This window comes from Prosopis cineraria, unplaced genomic scaffold (genome assembly GCF_029017545.1).
Source record: "Prosopis cineraria cultivar Desert tree isolate PC_DT_omini unplaced genomic scaffold, ASM2901754v1 PC11, whole genome shotgun sequence".
Taxonomy (NCBI): domain Eukaryota; kingdom Viridiplantae; phylum Streptophyta; class Magnoliopsida; order Fabales; family Fabaceae; genus Prosopis; species Prosopis cineraria.
In genome coordinates, this window is record NW_026555342.1 from 13,810,120 (window position 1) to 13,837,099 (window position 26,980).

General features: G+C 33.9%; 3 protein-coding genes and 1 long non-coding RNA gene across 6 annotated transcripts; 3 read left to right on the top strand and 1 right to left on the bottom strand.

Moving 5' to 3' along the window:
* Nucleotides 1-8,518: 8,518 nt before the first annotated feature.
* Nucleotides 8,519-8,968, top strand: LOC129286134 (uncharacterized). Its single transcript, XM_054922152.1, has one exon. It carries the CDS (start codon nucleotides 8,519-8,521, stop codon nucleotides 8,966-8,968), a length of 450 nt encoding a protein of 149 aa, XP_054778127.1.
* Nucleotides 8,969-11,380: 2,412 nt separating this feature from the next.
* Nucleotides 11,381-19,019, top strand: LOC129285465 (mannosyl-oligosaccharide 1,2-alpha-mannosidase MNS3-like). Its single transcript, XM_054921183.1, has 6 exons — nucleotides 11,381-11,733; nucleotides 15,941-16,893; nucleotides 17,099-17,360; nucleotides 17,807-18,004; nucleotides 18,167-18,315; nucleotides 18,453-19,019. Exons 1-6 carry the CDS (start codon nucleotides 11,656-11,658, stop codon nucleotides 18,700-18,702), a joined length of 1,890 nt encoding a protein of 629 aa, XP_054777158.1. The 5' UTR covers nucleotides 11,381-11,655; the 3' UTR covers nucleotides 18,703-19,019.
* A 10-nt stretch (nucleotides 19,020-19,029) lies between these two features.
* Nucleotides 19,030-23,400, bottom strand: LOC129285463 (potassium channel KAT1-like). The gene is made up of 11 exons (XM_054921182.1): nucleotides 23,207-23,400; nucleotides 22,872-23,087; nucleotides 22,391-22,546; nucleotides 22,222-22,279; nucleotides 21,702-22,019; nucleotides 21,172-21,411; nucleotides 20,916-21,014; nucleotides 20,668-20,700; nucleotides 20,394-20,579; nucleotides 19,539-20,229; nucleotides 19,030-19,277 (listed from the first exon to the last, which is right to left on the bottom strand). Exons 1-11 carry the CDS (start codon nucleotides 23,398-23,400, stop codon nucleotides 19,138-19,140), a joined length of 2,331 nt encoding a protein of 776 aa, XP_054777157.1. The 3' UTR covers nucleotides 19,030-19,137.
* Nucleotides 21,309-24,686, top strand: LOC129285466 (uncharacterized). Of its 3 annotated transcripts, XR_008587218.1 has the most exons (5): nucleotides 21,309-21,434; nucleotides 21,644-21,737; nucleotides 22,348-22,534; nucleotides 22,890-24,154; nucleotides 24,277-24,683. It is a non-coding gene; the product is annotated as an uncharacterized LOC129285466 (long non-coding RNA). The 3 variants fall into 3 exon arrangements; XR_008587217.1 differs by having other exon boundaries at nucleotides 21,644-22,534; nucleotides 24,277-24,686; XR_008587219.1 differs by having other exon boundaries at nucleotides 21,313-21,434; nucleotides 21,653-22,534; nucleotides 24,277-24,686.
* Nucleotides 24,687-26,980: the final 2,294 nt, after the last annotated feature.

Sequence of the window (26,980 nt, forward strand, 5' to 3'; positions counted from 1 at the left end):
GGTCCTGTCTTCTTCTTCTTTCTTTTTTTTTTTTAATAAACATGGATATAATTAGAGTCGAGAATAAGAGTCGGGTTTGACGGGCCGCTCATTTAAGCCCTTTTTAATAAGGGTTCGGGCTTAAAAATTTGATATTTTTTAGGGTAACCGGGCTTCGAAGCCCGGCTCTTTTAAGCTCTAAAAAAAGGGGTTCGGGCTCGGGCGGCCCGCGAAGCCCGTTTACTATTCACAAAGTATTGTTTTCATCTCTTTCCAAATAATGTGCAAACATTGATTTGTATTTTGTACCAGCAATTGGTTGAATTGTTTTGTACCATTTTATAGTAATTTTTATATTTTATCTTGTGATATATGTATAGATATATATTTGATAATAAAACAATTTAATTAATAATTATTGTAGGTGATGATGATGGAGTTGCAGAAATAATTAATATTGAATCTTCGCCTCCATCTTTCACAAGTGGACCTACATCGGAGGATTTTAATATTTTATTTATGAATGATAATGAAGGAGATTTTGATTAGGATTGATAATGATGTTTGCCTTCATCTTATTTGAACTTTTAAATTTTTTATTTATTTTTTAGATTATGTGAGATTTTTGGTTTGATATATGTTAAATTTTAAAATATTCTAAATAAATTTTAATGTTAAATTTTATTTTATTTTATTTTATTCTTATCCGGGCTTACGAGCCCAGCCCTAAGCCCTATGAATAAGGGTCGGCCTTCAATTTTAGGATAAAATTAGGATAATCGGGCTTTAGAGCCTAGGCCCATAAGGGCCAAGCCCATATGGGCTAGGCTCGCCCGTTTACCAACTCTAAATATAATATATTAATAAGAAGAGTTACAATCATACAGAAACCACACCTGAAAACGAAGAAAAACACCTCAAGTAATTCTAGTTACGATTTCATCATTCACTACCTTACTACAGTAAGGTGGGGATGATCAAAAGCCCAGAACGAGTAAACTAAAGCATGAGATTAAATCGCTAATAAATTCACACTTCATTAGTCTCTCAAAAAGTAAAATTAAAAACAAGTAGCCAATTTCTCTGGAAAGACTCGCTTATGGTTTTGTCTTTTGGCAAAGCGTTAAATTATACAGTTCATTCGAAGGAGACTAACGTTTTGGGAAAGAAAGGAAGGGAAAGAGGGAAAGAATCACTCTTTCATTTCAGAATATTTGTTAAAGCTGACAACGTGGGACAGGTTGGCAGGAACTTTCTGGTCTTTTGCACTTTTGTGTTCACCGCTCTTTTCTAGATTCTCTTTGCTGGATCCCTTTTTTTCAATATTTAATGGTTTTGTTATAAAGCAAGGTAGAATTAGTTGATCCATGCTTCATGGCTGTAATGCATTTATTTTATTAATTAAATATAAATAAACAGCATTTTTTTTCTTGGACCGCAGTTATGGGGATTGCTTTGGAGATTGGCATGAAAGTTCGGCGTTGCCTTTTTTTTAAATATATATATATATATATATCAATTCATTTTTTATTTGATGGTTTTACTATAAAGTGAGGGAAGAATATTCATGGATTTATCAAATTGATCTATTTTAAAACAATATACTTTGTTTTATTAAATTTAGGATAAAAGAATAAAAATGGCCTAATTTTTTTTACCAAAAATGTCTGATATTTTAAATTTTTTATTGAAGTAATTTTATTCTAAAAATTTTAAAAAATGAAACATTTTTTTATACCATTAACTTGAACTCCCCATTGATCGTTATTGATCGTTAAACCTTGCCTTTGACTAACAATCACTTTGAACAAGATGAGGAGAGAGAGGAGGAAACAAGAGGAAGGAGAAGGCAACATCTATAAAGTTGTTAGTCGAATGCAAGATTTAAGGGTCAACAATTTGTTAGCTTAATTGGAAGGCTAAGGTGCTTTCTTTTAAAAAGTTCAAGAATAAAATTATTTGAAAAAAAATTAGAACACCAAGTGCCCTTAAACAAAAGTTCTAGTTCATTTTTCTTCTTTTGTTCTTAAATTTATAAGTATAAAAAAGTGGTTAATATGATGGTACAAAAAAAAAAACCTCTCTTAAAATGAATTTTTTATGGCTAAAATATATATTGAGTCATTTAACTTTATATAATATTTTATTTTAATTTATTAATTTTATAAAGTATCTTTTTAATTCTTTAACTGTAATACTGTTGGTTTTATCTAAACAAATTTTTATATTAAATTTTTAAATATTGACATGTTAAGTTTAATTTTTTCAAAATAACAATGATAAACACAAAAACTAATCATTTAAAACTAATAATGTTAAATTTAAAAAAATTAAAAAGATACTTTATAAAATTAAAGAATTAAATTAAAATTTTATATAAAAATAGAGGACTAAAAATATACTTTAGTTTTTTTTAAAAAAAGCTAAAATTTTCAATCATATTGAAGAGATATTCTCTTTTTACTTAATTCAACTATCATTGATTTTTCATTTTTTTTATTAGCTTTATCTTTGGATAAATTCAAAAAAAAATGTAATTTGCAAAACTACAACCGATGATTTAAAAAGTTTAAAGCAATATATCACTTGAAATTTTACTAAAACCCTTTACATGGTTTTTGTTTCTCTCTATTTTTGGTACAAATATGGGCTCAAAAGCCCAAGAGAAATAAATTAAACGGACAAATTAGCCATTGGTCCAAAAAAAAACACTATATCCAAAAAATATGTATCAAATTTTTGAAGATTTAAAAACATGGCCAGTTTATATTAATATAAAAAAAATTTATTATTAATATATAAATAATTTATTATTAAAAATTTGAAAACTTATAAGGATTTATCATTAATTTATAATTATATGTCATTGACAAATATAATAATAAATTATAATACAAAATATAATAAATATTAAACTGTTTAATTGATTAAATATTAAACTGTTTAGTTGGTTTAATTATATAATATGAACTATATCTACGAAAGCCTCCAAGTGAAACACAATCTAAAAACAACAAAGGAAACATGGGAAAGTTTTGCATATCTCCCTTTAAAATAAATAATAGTAAATTATATGATTTTTTTTTAATTTTTGCTCCAGTGTCCTTGGAGCTAAATCAACCTCTTAACCAATTAATTTAAATGTCTGGTGATTTTTATTTTATTATCGAAGTCTGGAAAATATAGAAACATCCAAAAAGGTCTTTTGGGAAATCTACCAAAAAATATATTCTATTATTAATTGAAAATATGAAAATGATTTGTTTCTCATAATAATTTTTCTATTTTTTTTTTGTTACATTACTTTTCCTCCTTTGATTTTGTCTGGACCAATGAAGTATCAATATCAACCAATCGCTCCCAAAATGGCCTCCTTAATGTTTTTTTAATTTCTCTATAATATATATTAGTGGTTTGGTTCTATTTTATTTTTCTCTAACATTCGTCTTGAATTTTTAATAACAATAATATTGTTTGATCACTTCATGTCGTTTTCTTTAATAAATTATAATCATCAAGCATAGCAAGCAATCTACAGCATTCTATTAAACAAAAAAAACTTACATTCAACCATTACTTACCAACTACAAAAATATTACATTAAATTATTGGCTAGGTGATGTTACCAAGCACAGATCAAGTTATTGAAGCATACTCACATAAATATTTCTTCTTATCTTATTTATAAGTCACTTTTTACATTTTCACTGAAACTAAAGATAACTTTAAATCTCATTAATTCTATCTTGAAATTTAATAAGTTTTTAATTTTATCCTTATTAAATATTTACTCCACAAATAAAATAATTTAACATTTAATGACCTTTCTAACATGGGGCAAAAAAATAAAGATAGACATAATAATAATTAAAATACTCTATAAATAAAATTAAAATAAATATTTTCTCTCTATTTTATAAATAGTACTAATGGATAATTTTCAAAGGATCCGCTGTTAATGGGTGCTGAAAATGATTCAGTATTATCCGCTGCTTTTCGATGAAAGTTGATTGCTTGTCTGACCATGATTATTCTGCATTTAAACTTCAATCCACCAACACATATTTCTCGGCAAGAATTTAACAATAGCTTCTACTTTTAGCGCGCATTGAAATGCATGCAAACACCAAAACAAACACGCACCCCCATCCCCCAATTTCATGATCATCACCATTTCAAAAGGCCAGATTTTATCTTGAATTTTACATGACTCCTACTAAAACTACTTCCTCGTCACACTGTCATCTTGACCCATATCTGCTATATCCACTTGTTGGGGGGAGTTTCTTGATTGTGTTGTAACACTTGCCTCAAGTGTTATCCAAAAATCACATAATTCAAACAAACTAAGTGTGGTTAAGGAGTCGATCCTCTAATCAACTTAAAAAATAAATCATTTAAAACCTTAAAAATAATTATAGGTTCTACCTATAGCGCACGGAAGCAAGCTAGACGAAAATGGAATAAAAAGATACTGTCATGACAGTAATTTATTGCTGTCATGATAGCCCTCCTGGGCCAAATTCCAGGAGGCGCCGTTCCGTCATTCGACCTCCGATCTAAGTAATTTTAAAGCTCACACATCACATTCAAAGAGTAGTATAAGTGTATCAAATTTCAAAAAGATCCAACGGTCAGATTAAAAATTAGACATGTTAAAATATTGACTACTTTTGCTGTCATGACAGCACCTCCGGACTAACTTCCGGGGTGCACCATTTCATCATTTGACCTCCGATCGGAGCGATTCCAAATTCCACATGTCACTTTTAAAGAGTACTATTAGCATACTAAATTTTGAAAAAATCCAACGGACGGATTGAATTTTATGTAGGTTACAACATCAACACTGTAGCTGTCATGACAGCAATTTAATGCTGTCATGATAGCACATCCAGACCAAATTCTGAAGTGCGTCGTTTCTCCGTTCGATATCCGAACGACGTGATTCCAAAGCCCACACGAAGCTTATAAAAGGTTTTACTTGTGACCCAAATTTTAGAGAAATCCAACGGTCGGATTAAGATTTGGACACCTAGATGCAAAAGTGCAGCTTTTTGGTAAAAACCATTTTCAAAATTATCCAAATCTCATCCTAATGGTCACAAATCTGTGGGAACACTTTGGACACGTCAAATAAGATTAAAAACACCTGATAGAACATTCAAATGATAGAAAAATCCCATACATCAAATTTTGACCACCCGGGTGCCATTTCCCAAAATGGACCCTAAACCCCCAAAATGCACAAATCATACAAGAGTGGTCACAAATCAATCCAAATACCATGTATTTATATAAATACATATGCTAAACATTTTCACTTTGCTCAGAGCTCTTTATGGGGCCCACGCACCCACTCTTTCTATCCAAGCTGTATGTTTGCCCATAGCACACCATTTACAATGCAACCACTTTGCATTTGCTTATAAAATCACATATATATCAAAATAAAGATCTGCTTGTAATAGAAACTTAGTCTACTAAGTAAATCCATCAAAACCACACACCATAACTAAGTTTCCTAGCCACAAGTCTGCAAACAGACAAAAATTCATACACAAGCACACAATCCACACATATTCACACACACACACACACAATCATATCCTACTAGCACCCTAATTTTAAATACATTACAATATATTTGCTCAAAAGAAAGGGGTTGCAGTTCTTTACAAATCACAAGCAAATCCCTAACTTTGCTCCTTTCCCTGTCCACCACTGGATCCTTTGCCTGGACCTAGAATATTGAAAAGAAAGGGGTGAGACAACCACAGTCTCAGTAACAGTGAAATCTACATTGATTATTACAAAGTAAGCCATAATCAAATAAATGAATAATAAATTCAACATAGTATATAATTTAGCCATTTAAAATGCATGAATGCATGACCTAGGCCGGTATGGCCTTTCATGACCAACAGAATGCCCCCTGGCACTCTTTAACTCGCAGGTAAACCTTATACCTACTTGTACCTCCACAGGCACAAAACATAATCTAAGGCATGATCTAATACACCGAACCTCCTGTGCCCCTTCGATGTGAATCCTAAGCAGTTGAAGCTAACTCCCTCCCAGAGCCAGCCCAACTTACTTTCTATGTGAGGGCTACCTTGGCCTAGGCACTCAACCTCACACTTTATATGTCGGATTCCCTCCCCCACTGAGAGGTGTCGAACATTCAATGCACTAACCACTTTAGTACACTGAGCCCACAATACGTAAGACAACACTGAGTACTGACAATGTGCCATAGAATATCAAAAATACACACCTTCTCATTGGTGAACTCCCACCGAGATCATGCCTTTTACTCTTATCTATCTTTCTTGAGTATTGACCATTCAACACTCTAAAGTAGTATAATATTTATAAATCTCATTTCCACAAAAACATTGTTATTAAATAATTAGAAAACATATTTGCACTATAATCAAAGTAGTACCCCATAACCCCTTATAAAGCACATTTAATCTTTTAAAACATGTAATGCATGATAACTAGTAATATTTATTCAAAAATAGCTAAAACAAAGTAATAAGAAATATAAATTCCCCTGTTACCTCAACCCTTTGGTACCAAAAGGGTTCTCCTTGTACAAAATAGGGCTCGGCTTGTTCCTTACTTCTCAATAAGTTCCACCAACAATTTCCTATAACATATAAGTGATCCACATCATTTATCATGACAAATAGCATTAATGAAGACTATAACTCATATCACACAACTTAGGTCAATGAGTCATAATCCACCCTAATGGTCCATATATTAAACCAACCATTCATATAGTGTCACTTAACCACCAAAACCATTTATTAGCCATCACTAGACTAATTTTCAATTTATATAATTTTTTAATCAATTAAAAACCTTTACTTAGTGCCACCAACTTTCACCATTAGCCCTTATAATGAAAACCAAACCTTAATTTAAATCTTATTGGGCTCAAATAGCAAAATTATAACTAAATCAATAAGCTTAAACTATTGAGGAGCAAAAACCCAATTTCTCAAGGTTTATTTTGTGCCCAAAACACCTCTTTTCATCCAATTATTCACTCAAAACATTATATCACTATATAGAAACTCAAAACATGCTCCCTAGGATCCAAAGAAACAAAAGCTTACAAGAATAAAGCCTTTGGGATCAAAATCCAAAAATTTTCTCTTCCAAAAATTGAAGAAAATCAAGAGAAAGAGAAGAGGATTGAAGTAGGGAGTTTACCTATCATGTAGCCGAGCTCGCAACAGTCGCAAAGACTCCTAGATCCAAGCCTAACTCCCTCCCTTTCTCTTCTCTTCTTCCTCTCTCCCTCTCGTACGTTTCCTTTCCTTTCCTTTCCAATTCAGTTTCTGCGTTTCTGCATCAGTTTTGGTCTTTAAATTGCTGGTCAAAAAGTTAAATGGCCCAACATTTTTTATTATTGCACAAAAGCCCAGGTCAACTTTGGTAATTTTTTTCATAGTTAAAAATCAAATAAAACCAAACTTTTGCTTAGTAAAATTTAAACTCTGAACCTCTATCAAATTATTCTAAATTTTAATTTAATTATAAATATTTTATTTTATTTTTAAAATAAATTTGAGTCTTAAAATTTTTAGAATGTTACATGTATTATGATCTTACTGGTTCTCTCTCATTTACTTTCTTGTCCCCAGATTTGCTCAATCTTATCTCTTCGATCGCCTTGAGCACACAATCTCCTGATCAAGTATAGTGCACTCATTTCACTATATAGTACTACAAAAACCATTTCTGAAAATTCTATGATTCCTGAAGCATACCCCATCACATGTGGAATGTAGAATTATACTAATCCCAATGATCACGCAATCTAAAATCTCTCCTAGCCCTTTGTCCAGTCCCATCTAAGCAGCTGGCTTCCTCTGTTAATTTAGATAACCAGTCAAACCAACGTAAAGCGCTTGCAAAGGTACATTCCCAAAAAGATAATTCTTCGATTGAAGTGAGCTTTCCAAGTTTACCTGCAAGTGATGGTCAAACTCTGTTTCAAAGGAATTGAATTCTTCGTGAGTCTCCACGGGAAAATCTGGGAAGTATAAGGAGCATTTATTTCCCAAATTTTCCACCACAACGTACTCTTGATGATTTGCACGACCTTTGATTTTCTTCTTGACCCCTCCAGTTCCCTGGATTCAACATCTTGTACATAACTTGCAAATCAACATGCCATATCTCGCAACATTTGTAAATTTGATTTTACTATAATAATCACTAACTTTCCAAAAATAGTCACACGGTATTCGCGTCATCACTTCAGAGTTAGATATTATCCAATTCGCAATCTTCGCTTCGCTATTCACTATTCTTAGCTTTTCTCCTTCCAAAAACTTACGTTCTCCCTCCAAATTTTCTCTTCTTCCTTATGTCTTTCTCCTTGCAAATTTCCCTCCCAAATTCCCGAAGGCTAATTCGGTGAAATTCCGCAATCAACATTTCCCTTTCCCCTCAATCATTCACTTCCACACTCAAATCACATATTCAAATCGAAATTGCGGCATCAAAATTATTCAAAATGACGAGCCTATACATAGCACGTCACAGAAACGAAGCTGAGGTTTACCATGGCGAAGCCATCTGCAAGAAGAAATCGCGCGAACTGCTCGGGGAATTCTGCCTCCCGTCAGGGTTGCTTCCCCTGGACGACATCGTAGAGGTGGGGCACAACCGCATCACGGGGTTCGTGTGGCTGAAGCAGAACCGAAAGAAGGAGCACCGGTTCCAACGCATCGGACGTGTCGTTTCCTACGAACCGGAGGTGACGGCATTCGTGGAGGAGCACCGAATGCGGCGGGTGACCGGAGTGAAGACGAAGGAGCTGTTCATCTGGATCAGGATCGCCGACATCTCCGTCGACAACGACGATGCCGGTAAGTTCACGTTCGCCAATCCCTCTGGCTTATCAAAGACGTTTTCTGTTTCGGCTTTCGACGGCGAGGCGGACGAGAGGGAAGGAAAGAAGTAGGACGGTGCTCCATGCTAGCTTAAGAGGCAGTCAATAGATACAAATGTTTATTAAGAAAAATGAAAACGTAACTAATGAGAAAATTAAGAGTTAATGAAAAATTGAAAGAGAAAAAGTTGAAATGGATTTGAGGTATCTGAGGTTTATTTTTTCGCTTGTAAATCCCACTATATGATTTAAATATTTTAAAATTTGAAAAGAAAACACTTAAATTGATTATAAAAACTTCACAAATTGGGTAAATTACTTGAAGATTACACGGTAATTTTATTATATAAAATGTCTAAATTAGACCATATGAACGCATTCAGTGCCTCGGTTGGTTTCAAGCATGTCAAAATAGTTTTGCCTCAAAAGTTATAAAATTAATTACTTTTTCAACGCACATCCAAACAGTTTTTAGTTTACAAGACAAAAGTTAGCACGCAAACATGTTAGTTGTAGGTAAACGATTGTTTAGACTTTGCAAATGTACTAATGTGAAGCTTGTGTGTTGACTGTTGAGTAATCAAACATAACCACCTTCCTTAGTTTCCTTTGAAAAGGTCGAAATTCCTGCTTTAAACAAAAAATCTTGATGAATATTGCTTATTTTGAACATGGGAAGCTAGGGAAGCTTTGTATATATCCATGCATGTAAATTAACGTAATGGTCATAATATATAAATCTGGCTGCTAAATTCAAGCTAATATCCGCCACCTGCCATGAAGAGTCCATCTTCAGGGATGCAGATCCAAAGTTCTTGTTGTGAACTCCAAGCGTTCTTCTCTTCCGCTTAGCATTCCAAAGACGTAGTTTTATATCTCTGTGTGATTTACTAGTTGTAATTGTACATATATACGTATAGGTATATACGTAGTCTCTCCTTGCGTTAATTGTTTATTGCATTAATTTTATTTATTGTGTTGCTTTACCTACTTCTTTGCAAGTAGCAAAAACGTATCATCAAAAAGTACAGGTATTTTGGACTTGATCCTCGAGATGCAAAAGCTCAGATTGAAGTGCAAAAGAAACCTAATGAAAACTAAATAGTGTTGTATATTAAATTTCTAAAAGCAGATAAAAATATTCTTAAAATTCCTTTTATACAAGAGTAAACATTTAATTCAAAGACACTTAATAATATAAATGGTATTAAAACTCAATTGGCTTGGTTGGTTGGGTCAATAAATTGATGAGCTGACCTCATGGCTAGTCTGATCAAGAATTTTGAACAAATAAAGGGTTAGATTTTATGTTTTCCCCCCCCCTCATTTTACTAAACTTAAAATGACATTGTTTTTGAATTAAAAAATACAATTAGATTTTAATAAAAAAATATATAATCAGATTGACCTTGATTTAACCCCAATTTCAACCACTACTTACCTTTAAACTACTATTTCAATCAATTGAGTGATGAGTTCAGGTTTCAATACCTTATAAATACGATTAATTTGTATCAAATGTTTATAGAGAGATAAAAGAAGACCTGGGTTACAAGCTTGGCCATATATATGCCTGATATATCAAGCGTTTAGCTTGTCCAATGCTGCACACTTCAAAACACCAAAACAAATGTTCAGAACCAATAAGCCGAACGCAAACCGAGAGAAGAAAAATATTTGTGATGAGCTAAATTTAAGCCTTTGGGCCTTTCTTGAAGTTATGAAAAGGCCTAAAAACTTTAAATTCGATTCCGGCCTCAAATTGAAAAGCTCACTTGGCCCGTTTGTTTTTTTTTTGGGTCGACCAATGTGTTACTTTAACTTAGGGTGACAATGATTAGCATGTTGCTCATGGTTCAATGTGTTTTATTTATTTATTTTATGATTTTTGGTTTGTTATCAATCAATCGCTGGAAGACATTGTTTTCGTAATTTATGCTAGACTAGACATACCTATGCAAGATATAGCTACATAAGAAATAGAGTCTAGCAAAAATCTGAATTGAAAACTAAATTTAGCAAAGGAGGGATAAAGGCTAGAAGTGTGTTGCCCCAAATACCAACAAATCTTCAAACTATGGTTGAAGCTAGCTCACAATTATTTTGGATCGCACGGAAGTTATTCCAATATTTTTTTTTTTTTGACAATTCATAATGTTAATGAAAGGGATGCATGCGGTTCTCATGAAATTTGAAATAAATAGCAATGTTTATAACTTACTAATTTTGTAAAGGTTTTTATGGATGAATATTTCAATTAAAGCTGTTTTTCGTATTAATATTGAAAAGGTATGCCATTAAAAATTAACAGCTAGAAATTCAAGCTATTTATTAGCAGGGGCAAACTATAGTACTAATAATTAATAAACATTTAATAAGTAAAAATATGGTTAATTAGTCAAGTTAATGTTACTCACCGTTGTAATGGAACAATGGTAATGGAGTCAAATCTATGAGTGTCGATCTAATCAATAATTTCAAGAGAGAATCATAAGACGCGTTTAGTCTTCAAAGTCGTCCCTTGCATTTCTTCGCGGCAACGAACCCAGAGGACAAAATTTTCTCTTACACACTTATTCTTCCCGGCCTGTCAATGCTCTGTAGCATTCTGCACGATCGAATTCTCCGCCCACAATTCTTTTCACTTTCTCGTTGGATTCACCCTCCAACTCCCCTTCAGGTTTCGATCCAATTCCGAAAGCTTCAGGTTTGATTCGTTGAATCACTGAAGCCGAGCCCAGCTCAGGATCGGATCGAGCATGTCGAAGAGACTGCCCTACACGAATAAAGATGTCGAGTATGACAACGCCAAATTTCGCCAACGCTCATTCATTAAGGTACCTCCCGGACATTAGATCTTAGCTGTGAAATCATCTGGAAAGTTAGCTATGTTATTGACAGAGACCCAGAATTTGATTGGTGTTTGTTATATTGTGGTTGGATTCTGTATTGGTGGTACTTGTATAATCTGCGGCGACAGAATTTCGATTGATGTCAACCTGAATGAGTGGAAAAAAGTTTTTCAGGATTTACAACAAAGCTGGGTTAGAGACTTAATGTATTGATGCGGAAAATTTCTAGATATCTTGACTCTGGTTCGCAAAATTATGTCCTTTTAGCTCAGCTGAGTTGCATTAAATTTGTGACTGATTGATCTACGCTAGCTTAAGCTTGCTGGCCCTGTGGAAAAACAAATTATTGGTACCTGTCTAGGAAGGTGAAGGCATGATTTGAGTTACTGGCAAAAACGCGTCTTCTTGTATCTTATTCGCCTTATTATGATTTTTTTTTCCCTTGCTTTCTAGAGTTGAAGTTGTTTTAGTTCATGCATAGGAAACGATGGTGCGAAATGAGAATATAATCTACTGAATCAAAGATTAATTTCTTCAATTAGGATATGTTCAGATTGCCTTACTCTAGATAAGTTTCTATTTTCCAGAGCATTTGAAAACACCTTTTTTTTTTTTTGAGCAAAAGAGCATTTTAAAAACACTTATTGGACCAAGGTTGCTGAGATGCGTGAATCTATTGAAAACTTGGATAGCATATGCTTTTCTTTGATCCAATATTAATTTGTATAATTTTATTTTTTGTGGATTACTTCTGATCCTGATCTGCATTGTTTTTTCAATGAATAAGATTTGTCTTGGATATAGTATTAAATGTCCTGTATATTTGGCATGAGAAGCAGAATATTTGGATATGGTATTAAAAATATTTTTGGCATGAGGATATAGTATAAGTTTCTGTCATAGGTCTAATGGTGCATGGCTATTAAAAAATGGATCATAAAATGTTTGAGGTAATCGTTGTTGCTAATCCATTATGTCCTGCGTAAACGAGAGAACTTTATGATGATAAGAATGACAAGACATTGAGATTCTGGGAACTGTTTTTAAAATTTTACAAGGATTACTAGTTTACCTCTTTAGATTGTGAAATATGATCAATGTATGCTTCATGTTCATCACTTGGCACCTACTTAATCTTATTGAAACGGCAACCTTTGACCTTTAGTTCAGTTTCTAGAATAATTGGTTGTCATTGTCATCATCAACAACAACAACAACAACCACCTTTATTCCATTAGGTAGGATTGGCTATATAGATACATGACTCCATTGTGTTCTATTTTTACAAGTATTTAGAAATGTTGTTAACTAAGAGGTCTCGGTCAACAACTTACAAAAATGTTTTCTTTTGCCATTCTCTACCCTTCTAATAGGGCTCAATTTTCTATTCTACTTTTCGCATGGGTGCCTCTGGCTTCTACAGCCTTCTTTGTACATGTCCAAATCATATCAAACGGTTTTCTACCATTTTTCTCTCAATAGGTGCTACACCCACTTTTTTTCGTACGTGCTCATTTCAAATTTTATCTTTATGTGTATATTCGTCCATCTATCTCAACATTTCATTTTGCTATTCCAACTTTATGTTCTTGCTGTCTCGTTAAAACCCAACATTTGCTATCATGTAACATTGCTGGTTTTATATCAGTTCGATAAAACTCTTTTAAATTTATTTGGTACCTCACAATTGCAAATATTCTTTTAGCTTTTTTCCAATTAAATCACCTAATTTGTATCTTATGTGCAATATCCTCATCAATTTCCCCATCATGCTGAATAATAGCTTCTAGATATCTAAACTTTTTCACTTGAGGTATAATTTGATCTCCTAGTTTCACTTCCAAATTACTACTAACTAACCTCTTATAAAAATTACGATACAAATATTTCGTCTTATTTACTCAGGCGAAAACCTTTTAACTCCAATGTCTTCCTCTATAACTAAAGTTTATAGTTAATCTCTTCTCTTATCTCCACAATAGAATTATATCATTTGCAAATTGCTTGCATTTGGGGATTTTCTCTTGAATATGCTCAGTCAAAACTCTAAAACCAAGCCAAACAAATAAAGGCTCAAAGATCATCCTGATAGTTTCAATCCTTATACGAAAGTCCTTTGTTTCACCACCAGATGTTCTTATACTAGTTATTTTCCCCTCATACATATCTTGTCAGCTCTAATATAGGCAATTCGGACACCCTTCCTTTCTAAGGCTTTTCAAAATATTTCTCTCGATATACAGTTATAAGCTTTTTTCAAATCAATGAAAATAATATGAAGATCTTTACCTTTGCATTGATACTTTTCCGTTAACTTCCTTAGTAGATAAATCGCTTCTATATTCTCCTTACCTGGCATAAAGCCAAACTGATTCTCAAAAATACCAGTATCCAATCTCAATCTATGTTTAGTCACTTTTTTCCACACTTTCATTATATGACTTATAAGTTTAATCCTTATGTAATTAGTACAATTTTAATATCCATCTTTATTTTTGTAAATAGGAACTAAGATACTTTTCCTCCAATTTCTAATCATTTTCTTGAACCGTAAAATTCATTAAATAATTTAGTTAGCCACCGCACCCTTTCTTCACCTAAACATTTTTACACTTCAATAGGGATACAATTAGATCCATTAGCTCTACTATTTGCCATCTTTTTAATAGCTTCCTTTACCTCACTATTGCGTATCCTTCGATAGAATGACAAAATTTGTTCTCTTTCACGGGCTACTAAATCTTTCAAATTACTAGACGAACCCCCTCCATCATTGAAAAATTTAAAAAGTAGGTATCCTATCTATCTTTAATATCACCATCTATGACCAAAATTCTTTCCCTTTCATCCTTTATGCATTTTACCTATTTCAGATCTCTTGATTTTCTTTCCTTACTCTTAGCAATTTTATAAATTTTTCATTCTCCATCCTTTGTCCTAAAACCATTATAAAACTCTTCAAATGCTTTTGAACGAGCTTGCTCACTGCATTTTAGTTTCCTTTTTAGCTATACAATACCTTTCTAATTTTCATCATTGTTACACAAATGGATGGCTTTAAAACACTCCTTATATTTGATTTTTTTCTTGTACACTATCGTTTCACTGTCAAGACTTCTTATCTCTCGGACCAAAACCTTTTGATTCTCCCAAAACTTCTTTTGCAACCTTTCTTACCTTCTTACCCATATCCTCCTACAAGATACTTGTACTTCCCTAAGACTACTAGATTCCTTCAGCCAAAAGATTTTGCTTAAAAATTTCTCGCTTCTTACCTTTTAAATGCCACTGCCTAATCCTTAGACTTACCACTTTTAGATGCTTTTGATTTTTATTCATAATACACACATCAAAGACAAGACCCTGTGTTGTGTCATGACAGCATCCCTAAAAATCATCTTACAATTTTTACAGAGTCTTCTATCATATTCCTTATTAAAAAGAAATCAATCTATGACCTTGAGACTTCACTTTTGTGAGTGGTGAGATGCTCATCCTTCTTCTTGAAACAAGTGTTGGTGATCTTGAAATTATAAGCTAAAGAGAAATAAAAAATAGATTGTCCTTCATTGTTTAGCTCTTCAAAACCAAAACCACCATGCACCCTTGCATAACGGCTTGCCTTCCTTTCGACATGAATATTAAAGTCTCCTTCAATAAAGATCTTTTTCATTCTGTGATATGTGTTGAATCAACCCCCTCTAAGTCTTCCCAAAATAATTCCTTAATACCGACATCTGCCCCAGCTTGAGGTGCATAAACACCAATAATATTAACCGTCTCACGTTCTAACAATCATTTTTAAGGAAATAATTCTGTCTCCAATTTTAACTTCTACCATGTTCTTCTTCCACTCCTTATCAGCAAATGGGTGTGTGTGTGTGTGTGTGTAAAATTATAACTTCTAGAATAATTGATCATGCATATGTAAAAAAAAAAAAAGATTAATAATGCATGGTAGAAATAGATGTATTACATGTAAAGTTCCTGTTTAAACTTCTCCAAAATAATAACAAAAATGGTATTAATTTTTCATCTTTTTTTTTTCCGTGCCCATTTATTTTTGCACTCTTTTTATGTATGACATTGAATTCTCATTTGTTCAGTGAATATCATATTACTACTTTTAAATTAGTGTCTTTCTGTGCCATAATCTTTAAAGGACAAGGGATTTACTGTCTCTGTTTTCCAGGCCTTTACTCAGAGCTTGGCCACTAGCAATTTAAAGCGTGGTTGTACTAGCTGTAGCACAGGAAAGTTCCTACTTTTACTACTGGTCTTTGGTTTAGCATATGTTATGCTGACTCACACTAGCCCTGGTCCTGTAGTTTCTGATAATCAAGCAATTGGCGACAGAAAAAGTGAAGGTAACCTCATCACCAAGGGTGGAATCACGCTAAAAAGCCTCTTGAGGCGGCCTCCAAGGCTTCCTCCTAGATTACCGCCTGATTCTAAAGGTAGCAGTAATAATATTGGTCATGTAAAACAAGATGCTGGTTCAATGTGGACTACTAGGCAACAAAAAGTCAAGGATGCTTTTATTCATGCATGGTCTGGCTATAAAAAATATGCCATGGGTTTTGATGAACTCATGCCACTCAGCCAGCATGGAGTTGATGGATTAGGAGGATTAAGTGCTACAGTGGTTGATGCTCTTGATACAGCCATGATAATGGGTATTGATGAAGTTATTGCCGAAGCAGGATCCTGGGTTGAAGCACACCTTTCTAAAAGAATTAGTGAAAAGGGCCAAGTAAATTTGTTTGAAACTACAATACGTGTTTTGGGTGGCCTTTTAAGTGCATATCATCTAAGGGGTGGAGAGAAAGGAATGAACTTAACACATGCAGGACCTGAACCAGCTGTTTACCTAGAAACTGCCAAGAATTTGGCTGATCGTCTGCTTTCTGCTTTTACATCCAGTCCAACTTCTATTCCATTGTCTGATGTTATTCTGCGTGACTCCTCAGCCCATCCAGCTCCTGGCGGACTGAGCAGTACTTCTGAAGTTTCCACTTTACAACTTGAATTCAATTATCTCAGTTCCGTATCCGGTGATCAGAAATATAGTGTGGAGGCTATGAAAACCTTGGATCACATGAAGACTCTCCCTAAGGTTGAAGGATTGGTTCCTATCTACATTAGGTATGGAAATGTATTAGATTTATATAATGTACATGCCTCACTTTGTTCAACCACAACTTTTGTTTGAAGTTCTCAACTATTTTGTGTTCAATTTCTCATTTTTACCCTTTATTTCAGACATGCTCAAGCCATTGTAGACTTTTTCTCCTTTTTTTTTTAATGATTTTCTTCTAAACATTTGATGTTGTCTATGAACTTAATGCAGCCCCCATTCTGGCCAATTTAGTGGAGAAAACATCAGACTGGGATCTCGTGGTGATAGTTATTATGAATACTTAATCAAAGTGTGGCTTCAGTCTGGAGCTAGTTATGAGGGTAATACATCGTACCTATATGAAATGTATACAGAAGCAATGAAGGGTGTCAAGCATCTTCTTGTTCGAAAATCAGTTCCAAATGGATTAGTTTTTGTTGGAGAATTGCCTTATGGATTAAATGGTGGTTTCAGTCCAAAAATGGATCACCTGGTATGCACTGACTCCTGCTTTTCAAGTTTGACATTGCTTGAACTTCATTTAGTGCCTTAGTTGCTGGACAATTTTTTTTTTTTTAATTCTAGTACAAAGAGTACGAAAGGGCTTCTTAAAATTATAACTCATGTTGCCATCTGTACTGTATTATGTCTTACTGACAGTTCTGAACAATAGATTAGTTTGTCACTGAAAGTTATTATCGGGAAACAGATTTTTTTTACTCCCTTCACAATAGTGACTTTTATTTCTCTCTCATGCCCTCAGTTGAGATTTTTTTTTTTTTGAAAAAAGAACTATTAAATATTTAGATGTCAATTATGAATTTCTTATCTATTTTTCTAAAATTTAATTTTACCCTATAAACAAACAATTAACAGGGTGATGTTTCTGTTGACATTTACCACCTAACATTGATGCAAAGATAATTGCTGCCCGTGCAGGTGTGTTTCTTATCGGGTACTCTGGCACTTGGTGCCACTAAAGGCCTTACAAAGGAAAAGGCAATGCTAAACAATATGCTGAACTTCGAAGACATGGAAAATTTGAAGCTTGCTGAAGACCTGGCTAAAACATGCTTTGAAATGTACTCAGTGACTTCTACTGGTTTGGCTCCAGAAATTGCTTACTTTCATACCGAGGTTAGCAAGCCTTTTACTACATATTTTGGATTTATCGATTACAAAAATGAAAGCAATTCTAGCAGAGCAGCTTATACATTTTTTATCTGCTTGATGGTGGTCTGTAATATTGTTTACAATACATATTATTTGTTGCTAAGTGATGATTTGACTGGTATGCAGGAATTTTCTGAAGATGGTCTTGATGGAGGGAATAAGAGCTCAGGATATGTGAACGATATTATAATCAAACCAGCTGATCGACATAATCTCTTGCGACCTGAGACTGTAGAATCATTATTTGTTTTATACCGTATTACAGGAGATTCAAAGTATGCTTCTGCCCCCTCTTGTGTATTGGTTTAATTGATAACTGAATTTCCTGGGACTTTACCCAAGAAACCCAGAACACAAGTTTAGTATTTCTTTCTTGATGTTTCCTCAATGACCCAATTTTACTGTGTTTCAGATACCGCGAATGGGGTTGGCAGATATTTGAAGCTTTTGAGAAATACACAAGGGTTGAGACTGGTGGATACACTTCTCTGGACGATGTAACTACTGTCCCTCCTAGCAGAAGAGACAAAATGGAAACTTTCTTTCTGGGAGAAACGCTGAAGTATTTGTACTTGCTGTTTGGAGATAGCTCTGTTGTTCCATTGGATAAATTTGTTTTTAACACAGAAGCACATCCTATACCAATCAATTTGAAGAAATGATACGTTTTTCTTCTGGCCGCAAAGACATTCAATCGACGGAAAACTTTTAGCCACCAAGAATGAAGTGGCACATAATGAGAAGCTTCTTTGAAGATAATTATGAATCCCTTGCACGGAGCAAGAGCATTTATTGTTGTAAAAGCACTGATTCGCTGGGATTATCAAGGAACACAAAATGTGGCAAATATTGTTTGAATCTTGCAGCTGCATTACAGCTCCCGACACTTTTGGTTATTGGACTTTATTTTTCCCCCACTTGTATTGATGAGATTGTAAAATTTTGTTTCAATGATTACTAACAAAGAGAAGCTTTTGTATATCGTCTGATTTTCCAATGATTTCCTGGCTGGACAATATTGTTGTCAATATTTGATTATATCGTTGCCTTACTGTAAATTACATGCCATCTTCAATTTACGTTTTGACCTTCGATAGTTAACATAGTGACTGCAAATTTTCACTATTGCTGCAAAGGAAAAGGAGGTGATCGCCATCTCGAATGACTCTTATGTCATCTATCTCTGCTTTCTCTGTATTAATAACTCTTGTAGGTTTTGATCCTGCAAACTTTTCTTCTGCAGTCACAAGATTATAATAGTTAGAGTGGGAAATTAGGCAAAGTAGGAACTTTTTTTTTTTCTTGTTAGCCCAAGATATTTCAGTTTTGTGTCCATATGTTCGGAAGTTTGATTTCCCTTTCTGTTTAAAAAAATACGGGGAATAGTGAGAAAAAGCTGGCCTTTTTCTTTGTATGCACCTATATTTATCAGCAAACTAATTATTATTTCTCTCAATTATAGGTTTAAAATAGTATTTCTTTTAAGATCAAAGCTTACCAGCAATCTTGAGCAGCTCTTCTATTGAATCAGGCAGAATAATCAACTTCCCATGCTGTCCGCGTGAAGTGCCGCTGCACTGGCCTATTAAGTGAATTGTGACTCTCTTCTTGTTGAATCTAGCTACTTCTCTATCGCTTGGACAATTAAGATTACTCGAATAAGAAGTTTTGTATGCACTCTCTAATGGGCAGTTAAATGATCTGGGATCATCATGTTTTCTGTTTCTGGCTGTGTCGTTCCTAACATGGCTTAACATATCCGGCTCCTCAAAGTCTATTATTCTATATTCATCGGATCTCTCCCTATCTCCACAATTCATGAAGAGGTTAGAAGTGCTCTTTTGATTTTGCTGTTCTACCTGAGTTTTTGATTTCCGACTTGCGAAATTCAGGGGCTTGGCGTTTGCATCTCTTTCGAGCACTACGTCAACCATCTCTGGATGCCCTTTGACTGTAGCAGCATGAATATTCCTTTCTCCATATTCGCTTGTCACCTCATGCAATGTAAGCTCTGAGTCTGTGAAGTTTCTATACCTTCGTTCTTGGACTAATGAATCCTGGTATGAACTGTTTGTGCGTGCATGAGAGACGCTTTCTCTTGCTTTTACTCCATCTACTTTTTCATGAAGGACCAATCCAGGCTCTGCATTTGGATACTCAAAACCCAAGCCTTCTTGTCCCTTTAATCTCTGTCAGTATGAATAACAAGCAGTTAAGACAATTTTGTAGATATTACTATTGCTGTTATTTTTGTTATTGCTTTTGCAGATTTTTAGAATAATGCATCTCTTATATATAAATAATCTCTTTATATAAGTAATCTCTCTATGAGGCTGTCTTATTTCCTATTTACCATGACAAGGTTATCCATTATGATTTTTGAATCTTCTGGATAAGCTTGAACAGCCTTCATTAACGAAGTTTTTTTGAGTCGTAAAACTTGAGAAAGCTCTGCAGTCCGAATAGAGAATGGTTGTGGCCTGTAGGTTAATATCCCAATCTCTCCAAATGTTTCTCCTAAAACTGCCTTCCCAACAACCTGAATTGTTCATGTGAACAGTGAGTCAGATAAAGTTGTGCCATCTAGTACTCTAATGAAAATAAAATGTTTGATTAATGTAACATACTTGATCATGCCCATCCATGTGGCGAACAAGATCCTGCAACAATTGGTCATTTGAATAGTAACTTTTATTAGTAGGTATTCTTTAAAAAGACCTTTGCTACATGATCATCTTCAACATTTATAAAATACTGATTGTCTAAACTAATAGCTTTCAACTGTTTTGCTAAATATGGGATCACAAGATATTGCACCAGCCTCTTTTAAGAACTCATTCATAGTTAATTGACTATCTGTGTTTAGTTAACTCACCGCTGCACCTGAAACTAACACGTAAAGATCTGTAGGAACCTCATTTTGCAGTATCACATCTTCCTTGGGTGGAAAATACTCAGCTTCCATTTCTGAGGCCTGTTATTATAGTTACTTTGTCAGACTCGGCAATATTGATTGATTGATTGAAGTAACTAGTGAATCTACATTTTCCCCTAAGCAGAAGACGAAAGAAGGTGGAAAAGGAAAGAGGATGAGGATATAAAAGAAGGATGATAGGAAATACAGATCTTACCAGTTGGAAGAGGAAGTCATATGAAACTCCATGGAATAGGTAGACCTCCTTCAGAACAGGAAAGAAGAGATGATTTGCAATGCTTGAACGAATTGCCCTGGGCAGACCATTTAATGTTTCTTGTTGCTTCAATCCTTCTGTTTTAAACCTCAGACATAAATGTGACAACATTTGATCTTGTAGGTGATGCGGCAGATGATTCCTTGATGCAAACTCTGATGCTGCTCTAATCGTATCTCTCTGTGGCACCCAAAGAGAGCATTGTAATTTGTTAGAAGAAAGTCCCTCTTATTTGAAATGAATACTACTTTTAAGCTCTGATGTTGCCAAGGTTAAGGGCAAAAAGAAAAAGATATCAAGTAGCTGTTAGGAGGACTTTTCTATGTTTGAAGGATTAAATAAAATGTCGAGTAATATCTAGCATAAAGTGATTGTTAAGAGAACTGATACTTGAAAAATCTAAAACTCTCAGTTGTTGCAGATGAGTGATAAATTGACCAGTAGAAGAGGCATAAGGTGAGAGCACTAACAAAAGTTTTGGTGTGGCTGGTCCAGTGAACCACAAGGTTTGTCATGTTTCCAATGATGTATGATGTTAATCCCAAATTGAAAAGCATGAACACAGTATCAAACAGCATCTCCCCAGGGTTTTGAGCATGTAAATCCCCATAGCCAGTAGTGGTAAGTGTTACAATGGACCAGTATATTGCAGTCACATATCTGTCCCAAAGACTTTCTTCTTTGAAATTTGGGTGCGTTGCACCAATCCAGGTCCTTTTGGAATCAGGATACTTCTCTGCAATTAGATAGCAAGAGCATCCAGCACAGTGTATGGCAAACATTGTTACCTGAAATTTGATGGAGGCGGTAATCGATAAGTCAACCAATAAATATAATAAAGTTTATATCAAGTCGCTCTATTCCCAAGCTGTAAATAGAATTTTATGAATAGTGTGACTTATTCTTCAAAGTCTGTGCAATGTACAAGGAAACACGTTTATCTCAATCAATTGAATTTGGAAAGGAAAGATATGAGCTTTAGTGGCTTACAGCAATGAGTTTTATGCACCTGGTCCAGAAATAGTTAAAGCGGATGTCTTTCTCAATTCTGTAAGAAAGTAAAGGAGCAAGTAAGAACTGTGATATTCTTATGATTGGAATTTTGAGGTGTTGCAGAAGACTAAATCACCAGAAGCATAAGTTTGGTATGATGATGAACCTTGCAAACAGAGAGCTAACTCGTCTCAGACGCCATAACCGAAGCATGTTAAGCAGGTCAACGCCAAGCTCACTGCTATGGTTTGTGAAGAAAAGGCTGATGATCTGAAATGGTGCTGTTGAGCAGACATCAAAAATAAACCAGGTAGATATGTACCTGTGAGTTTGAAGCTATATTAAGTGTTTTTGAAGTTCACGTTCCTGTAACAGGTTCAAGTAATACGCGTATTTCAAAAAATAATTTAATTATACGGTCTTCTCTATTATAATAATTTACTTGGAACTCTCTCTAAACCAAAAGATGCACTATGGTTCATTTTAACCATAGTACCCCCATCACACCTATTATTGATATGATTGGATTTCTCTTTTTATGAGATAACAAGCATCAACAAGAAGCTTGAAGAGGAATCTTATTACCATTTTTTCTTGTTCTTATTTTCTACTTTTTATAGAAGGGTCCAAATGAACCGTGTATTTACCTGATTGCAATTTTCCAGTGATCATCAACAAGAAGGTGAGACTGACTATCTAAATATGCAACAAAGAATGTGAGCATGATGTCGATGGCAAAGAAACCATCAACAACGTTGTCAATAATGAACAGTGCATCTTGCTTTGAAGGCAGGAAGGCAAACTCAAAGGGGCATATCCAGGCTGAGTAAATGACTAGAACTACCAGTATCATCTCCCAAGCCCTGTAAATAATGTGCATGAGAAGCAGCAATCAAAGTATCATAAGAATTATGATTATCATGCACATGCATGTGCTCGTGCACACACACTGTCTCTGTCTAGGCTCTAAAGAGTTTATCACCTATATCTCGGATCGAAAGGGGAGATTATGTATCTTCGGAGTCTGATTTCCTGCACCATTTGAGCTCCAAGAGATGGCAGAAGATCACTAGACAGGAAGTTGCTATGAGAAAAACTTCCCATATTGATTTCATCTAACCAGAACCTCTGAAAGAAGTTCTTTGCACAGGAAAATGACATATTCTGAGTTTGCATCCCTCAAGACTGTAGAAGAAGCAGTTAATATAATGGGTTAGGCTTATTTGCTTTTATATAGTGGGAATGTATTGGTAGGGAATAAGCAGGAAGCACATGCAGCTAGTGCAAAATAAAGGGTTGAGAATGAAAAGAATGTGGGAAAATGATGGAGCCGTAGAATTAAAGAAGGAGGCTTTTTGAAGTGCAGTTGCAGAGCATTTGTGTGTATGAGAAGGGCATGAAGAAGAAGAAGATACATATAAATGGTGTTTCTGGTTGTACATATTGTGATGGTAACAATTGCAGTTACAGCATCAGTATATATAGACTTTGTTTTGCAAGTACTGATTTCATGGTGATATGTTATTAGTATTTTGATTTCAAATCCGAAAATGGAGCAGACGCCATTTTAGAGTAGGTAGGGATTCAATATATGGGTGACACGTGGACCATTAAGGTTTTATGGTAGAGGTTGTAACACATGTGCAACTAACAAGAAAGTGAGAAACCCATTTTTAACTCGTTTTCTCTTTGATCTTTATTAATTAGACTGAACATAGGATGCTTGTTTATGAACCATAAGTATTATGAAGTTTACTCACTCCATAAACTCTCTCTCTCTCTCTCTCTCTTTCTCTCTCTAATTTTTGACCAGGTTTGAATCGGCCGACATTTAATTCTTCCTATTCTCATCGACCTTACTTTGGTTGTGCGGCCCACGTATGATTTAGTTGTTGATGATAATCATTGCTTACAGAATCTCTATTGAGAGGTACTGTCAACTGCGGCATAATACTTTTGAATTTTTCTGGTCAAGATCGATGTTTTATCTTAATTTTCCATTAATATTCCTTCCCTTTGGATCTTTTATTGATACCCATAATTCTCTTGCAGGGCATCCTTATTTATATTTGTTTTTCAGATTTTGCTGTTCTTCTGGTGCCAATACCTTCGCCCGTTAAGTGGGTTATAATAATTCATCCAAACCCAAAGTCATCCTGTACTGTTTTATTATTACACTTGAAGGTGTCGGCCAGGTTTTTGACTTCAAATCAAACCATCTTAATGCACTTAGGATGTTATTTCCGGATACTTTTTAGAGGAATGAAATTTAAGTTGATAAGGAAAGAGATTTTCTTTTATTCTTTCCTTTTTTTTATATTGAGCATCTAATATCTTGAGCTTGCCTCATTTTAAGTTGAAGGGACTTTAACGAGAGCCTAAACTAATCTATATCGAGGTGAGTGAGGATCTTTTGGGTGGAAGTTCTGTCAACAATGCTGATGTATTACACAAACTTAAACTTAAGACCTTTAGTTAAATTGGTATAACTTCCTTGTTTTTTGAACCAATTGTTGGGTTTTATATTTCCTTTCTCCTTAACTAAACCTGTTTATTATTTTCCTAGAAGAGAACCTCAAATATGGTTTGGAAATGTAAGAAAAGCATCCCAAGGAAACAGGGGTATAACTAGGATTTAGATCTCAGGAATGAGGGTTGAAAAACTAATTATATAAATTACATTTATATTTATATAAATTCTGAGTGTTTAGAGTCTAAAGATGTGTATATATATATATATATATATATAATTTATAGTACAAAACAAAAACTTGGGGCTATGTCCCCTGGCCAATCCCCAGTCCCTCCACCGCCAAAAGGAAACAATGTTAAACTATTACTTCCTCCAATTCTAAAGGGTTAAATAATTAATTTATAGATATTAAGAAAATTAGTTAAATTATTTATTTATAAAAAATGTGTGTTAGTTTTCAAAAAATACACCCTTTAATCATTTTCATGGGAAATTACTCAATTAATAAAACTCTTTTTAAATAAATGTGCAATCGATAAGGATAGTTTGGAAAAAAAATTAGAAATTTGGAAGACAAAATGGATTGAGATGTTATATTTAATATCAAAGAAAACTATATTAAACTAGCTCCTGCTTTTAGAATTAGGGAAAATATTTTACAAGTTATGAATCATGTGGCTTATTTCTGAAACTAATCAAAATAAGAAAGTGGGGCAGAGGAAATCTGAATTATTAATTAGGGGGCAACTATAGAAGCCCCACATCTCGTGAAACTAGATAACTTCAGGTAGAAAGCTCCAAGCGTGTCAATTGAGGATGCTTACAAAAGAAGGCACACTCACATGGACCAAACTAACATTTTGTGTGTGTGTGTGGATGTAAATTATTTCGTGGAACTCTATATCAGTTTTAGTTCCGGATAGTTACTGTCCTGAAACATCGGTACCTGAAAATAAAGTTGTATTTTGGTTAATATTGATGTTGAAGCTGGGACACTCCAAATTATGTTGAAATTGTATATCTTGTCGTATTATGTTGTCATGTTTTGATGTTCCATATCTACGTCAACTTCAATGTTTACGCGTTATCCCAAGAAGCTCATCAAATTGCACTTAGTAAGAAACTGAAAATACAGCCACAGATTTGTGTCCTACCTCTTTGTTATTGGTCCGAAAAATAGTGGTCCAGCTTCTCTGTTTAGCTGTTACTACAGAAAACAAATAGGTTTGAGTTCGTTCCTGAGTTTTGTGAATTTTCTTCCAAAATTGTTTAAGCTTAGATTTCTTATAAAGTGTATTGCCTCTTTGTTGGTGATGTATACAATATTTTCTGGATACACATTCAAATGCTGCATCCACAACAACTGCAAACTGTATAATCTTCCAAAACTTGGATTTTCTGAATTTTTTTTTTGGAAGTCCCTCTAGTCGATAATATATATAGGGAAAATATAATAGTTCTTATATTTTTAGCGTGTTTTGATATTAGTCCTTATAATTTGTTTTCATCGTTTCAAGTCCTTTAAATTTCATTTATCTATAATGTTTGTCTTTATACTTTTGAATATGATCATAAGGACTTACTTATGGCTAACCTATGCATAAATTATGTTACTTCTTGTGATGACTTATTAAAATTATGATGAGTTGCATGGAAAATGAATAGAAGATTAAAAAAAAAAAGCTGAACATTAAATCCCCAAATATTAAATCAAAGTCCTTAAACACACAATAAATAAAGCTTCAGAGGAAAGAAAATACACAGCTAGGGTAGACAGGTAAAAAGATTAGTAACAATTTTACTCATACAATATCCATTTCATCATAATTTTACTAACTTGACAATAAAATTAAATAGAATTATGTACACATCACAAATTTATCATTACCATGATGATAAAGACTACTCTTCCGGTCCTATTTATAGAGCAAAAAGAGAAAAAAAAATTAGTCATATTTATAGGGTATTTGTCAATTCTCAATACCCCTCTTTACATATTTGCCCTTATTAAATGCTTTGAATAAAAATACTAGTAATGAGATTTAAGAATATTTATTAGGGATAAAGGTGGAAGCTTTTTAAATTTAAAAACAAAATTAATGAGATTAGGATTTTCTTGATTCTGATGAAATATGTTAAAAGTAACTTATAAATAGAACCAGATGAATAATTTATGAGCATATGAAACTCAAGAGACATGAAGTAACAAAAAAAAAATATATAGACTAATATCAAAATATGCTAAAAGTATAAGGACCGATAGTTATATTTTCTAAATATACA

Coding starts and splice junctions, on each gene's coding strand:
- LOC129286134 (XM_054922152.1), top strand. CDS start 8,519: ATGACGAGCCTATACATAGCACGTCACAGAAACGAAGCTGAGGTTTAC.
- LOC129285465 (XM_054921183.1), top strand. CDS start 11,656: ATGTCGAAGAGACTGCCCTACACGAATAAAGATGTCGAGTATGACAAC. Junction 17,361..17,806: donor GTCCAAAAATGGATCACCTG/GTATGCACTGAC, acceptor CTGCCCGTGCAG/GTGTGTTTCTTATCGGGTAC. Junction 18,316..18,452: donor CGTATTACAGGAGATTCAAA/GTATGCTTCTGC, acceptor ACTGTGTTTCAG/ATACCGCGAATGGGGTTGGC.
- LOC129285463 (XM_054921182.1), bottom strand. CDS start 23,400: ATGCAAACTCAGAATATGTCATTTTCCTGTGCAAAGAACTTCTTTCAG. Junction 22,547..22,871: donor CACTGGAAAATTGCAATCAG/GTAAATACACGG, acceptor TCAAACTCACAG/GTACATATCTACCTGGTTTA. Junction 20,230..20,393: donor TAATGGATAACCTTGTCATG/GTAAATAGGAAA, acceptor TCATACTGACAG/AGATTAAAGGGACAAGAAGG.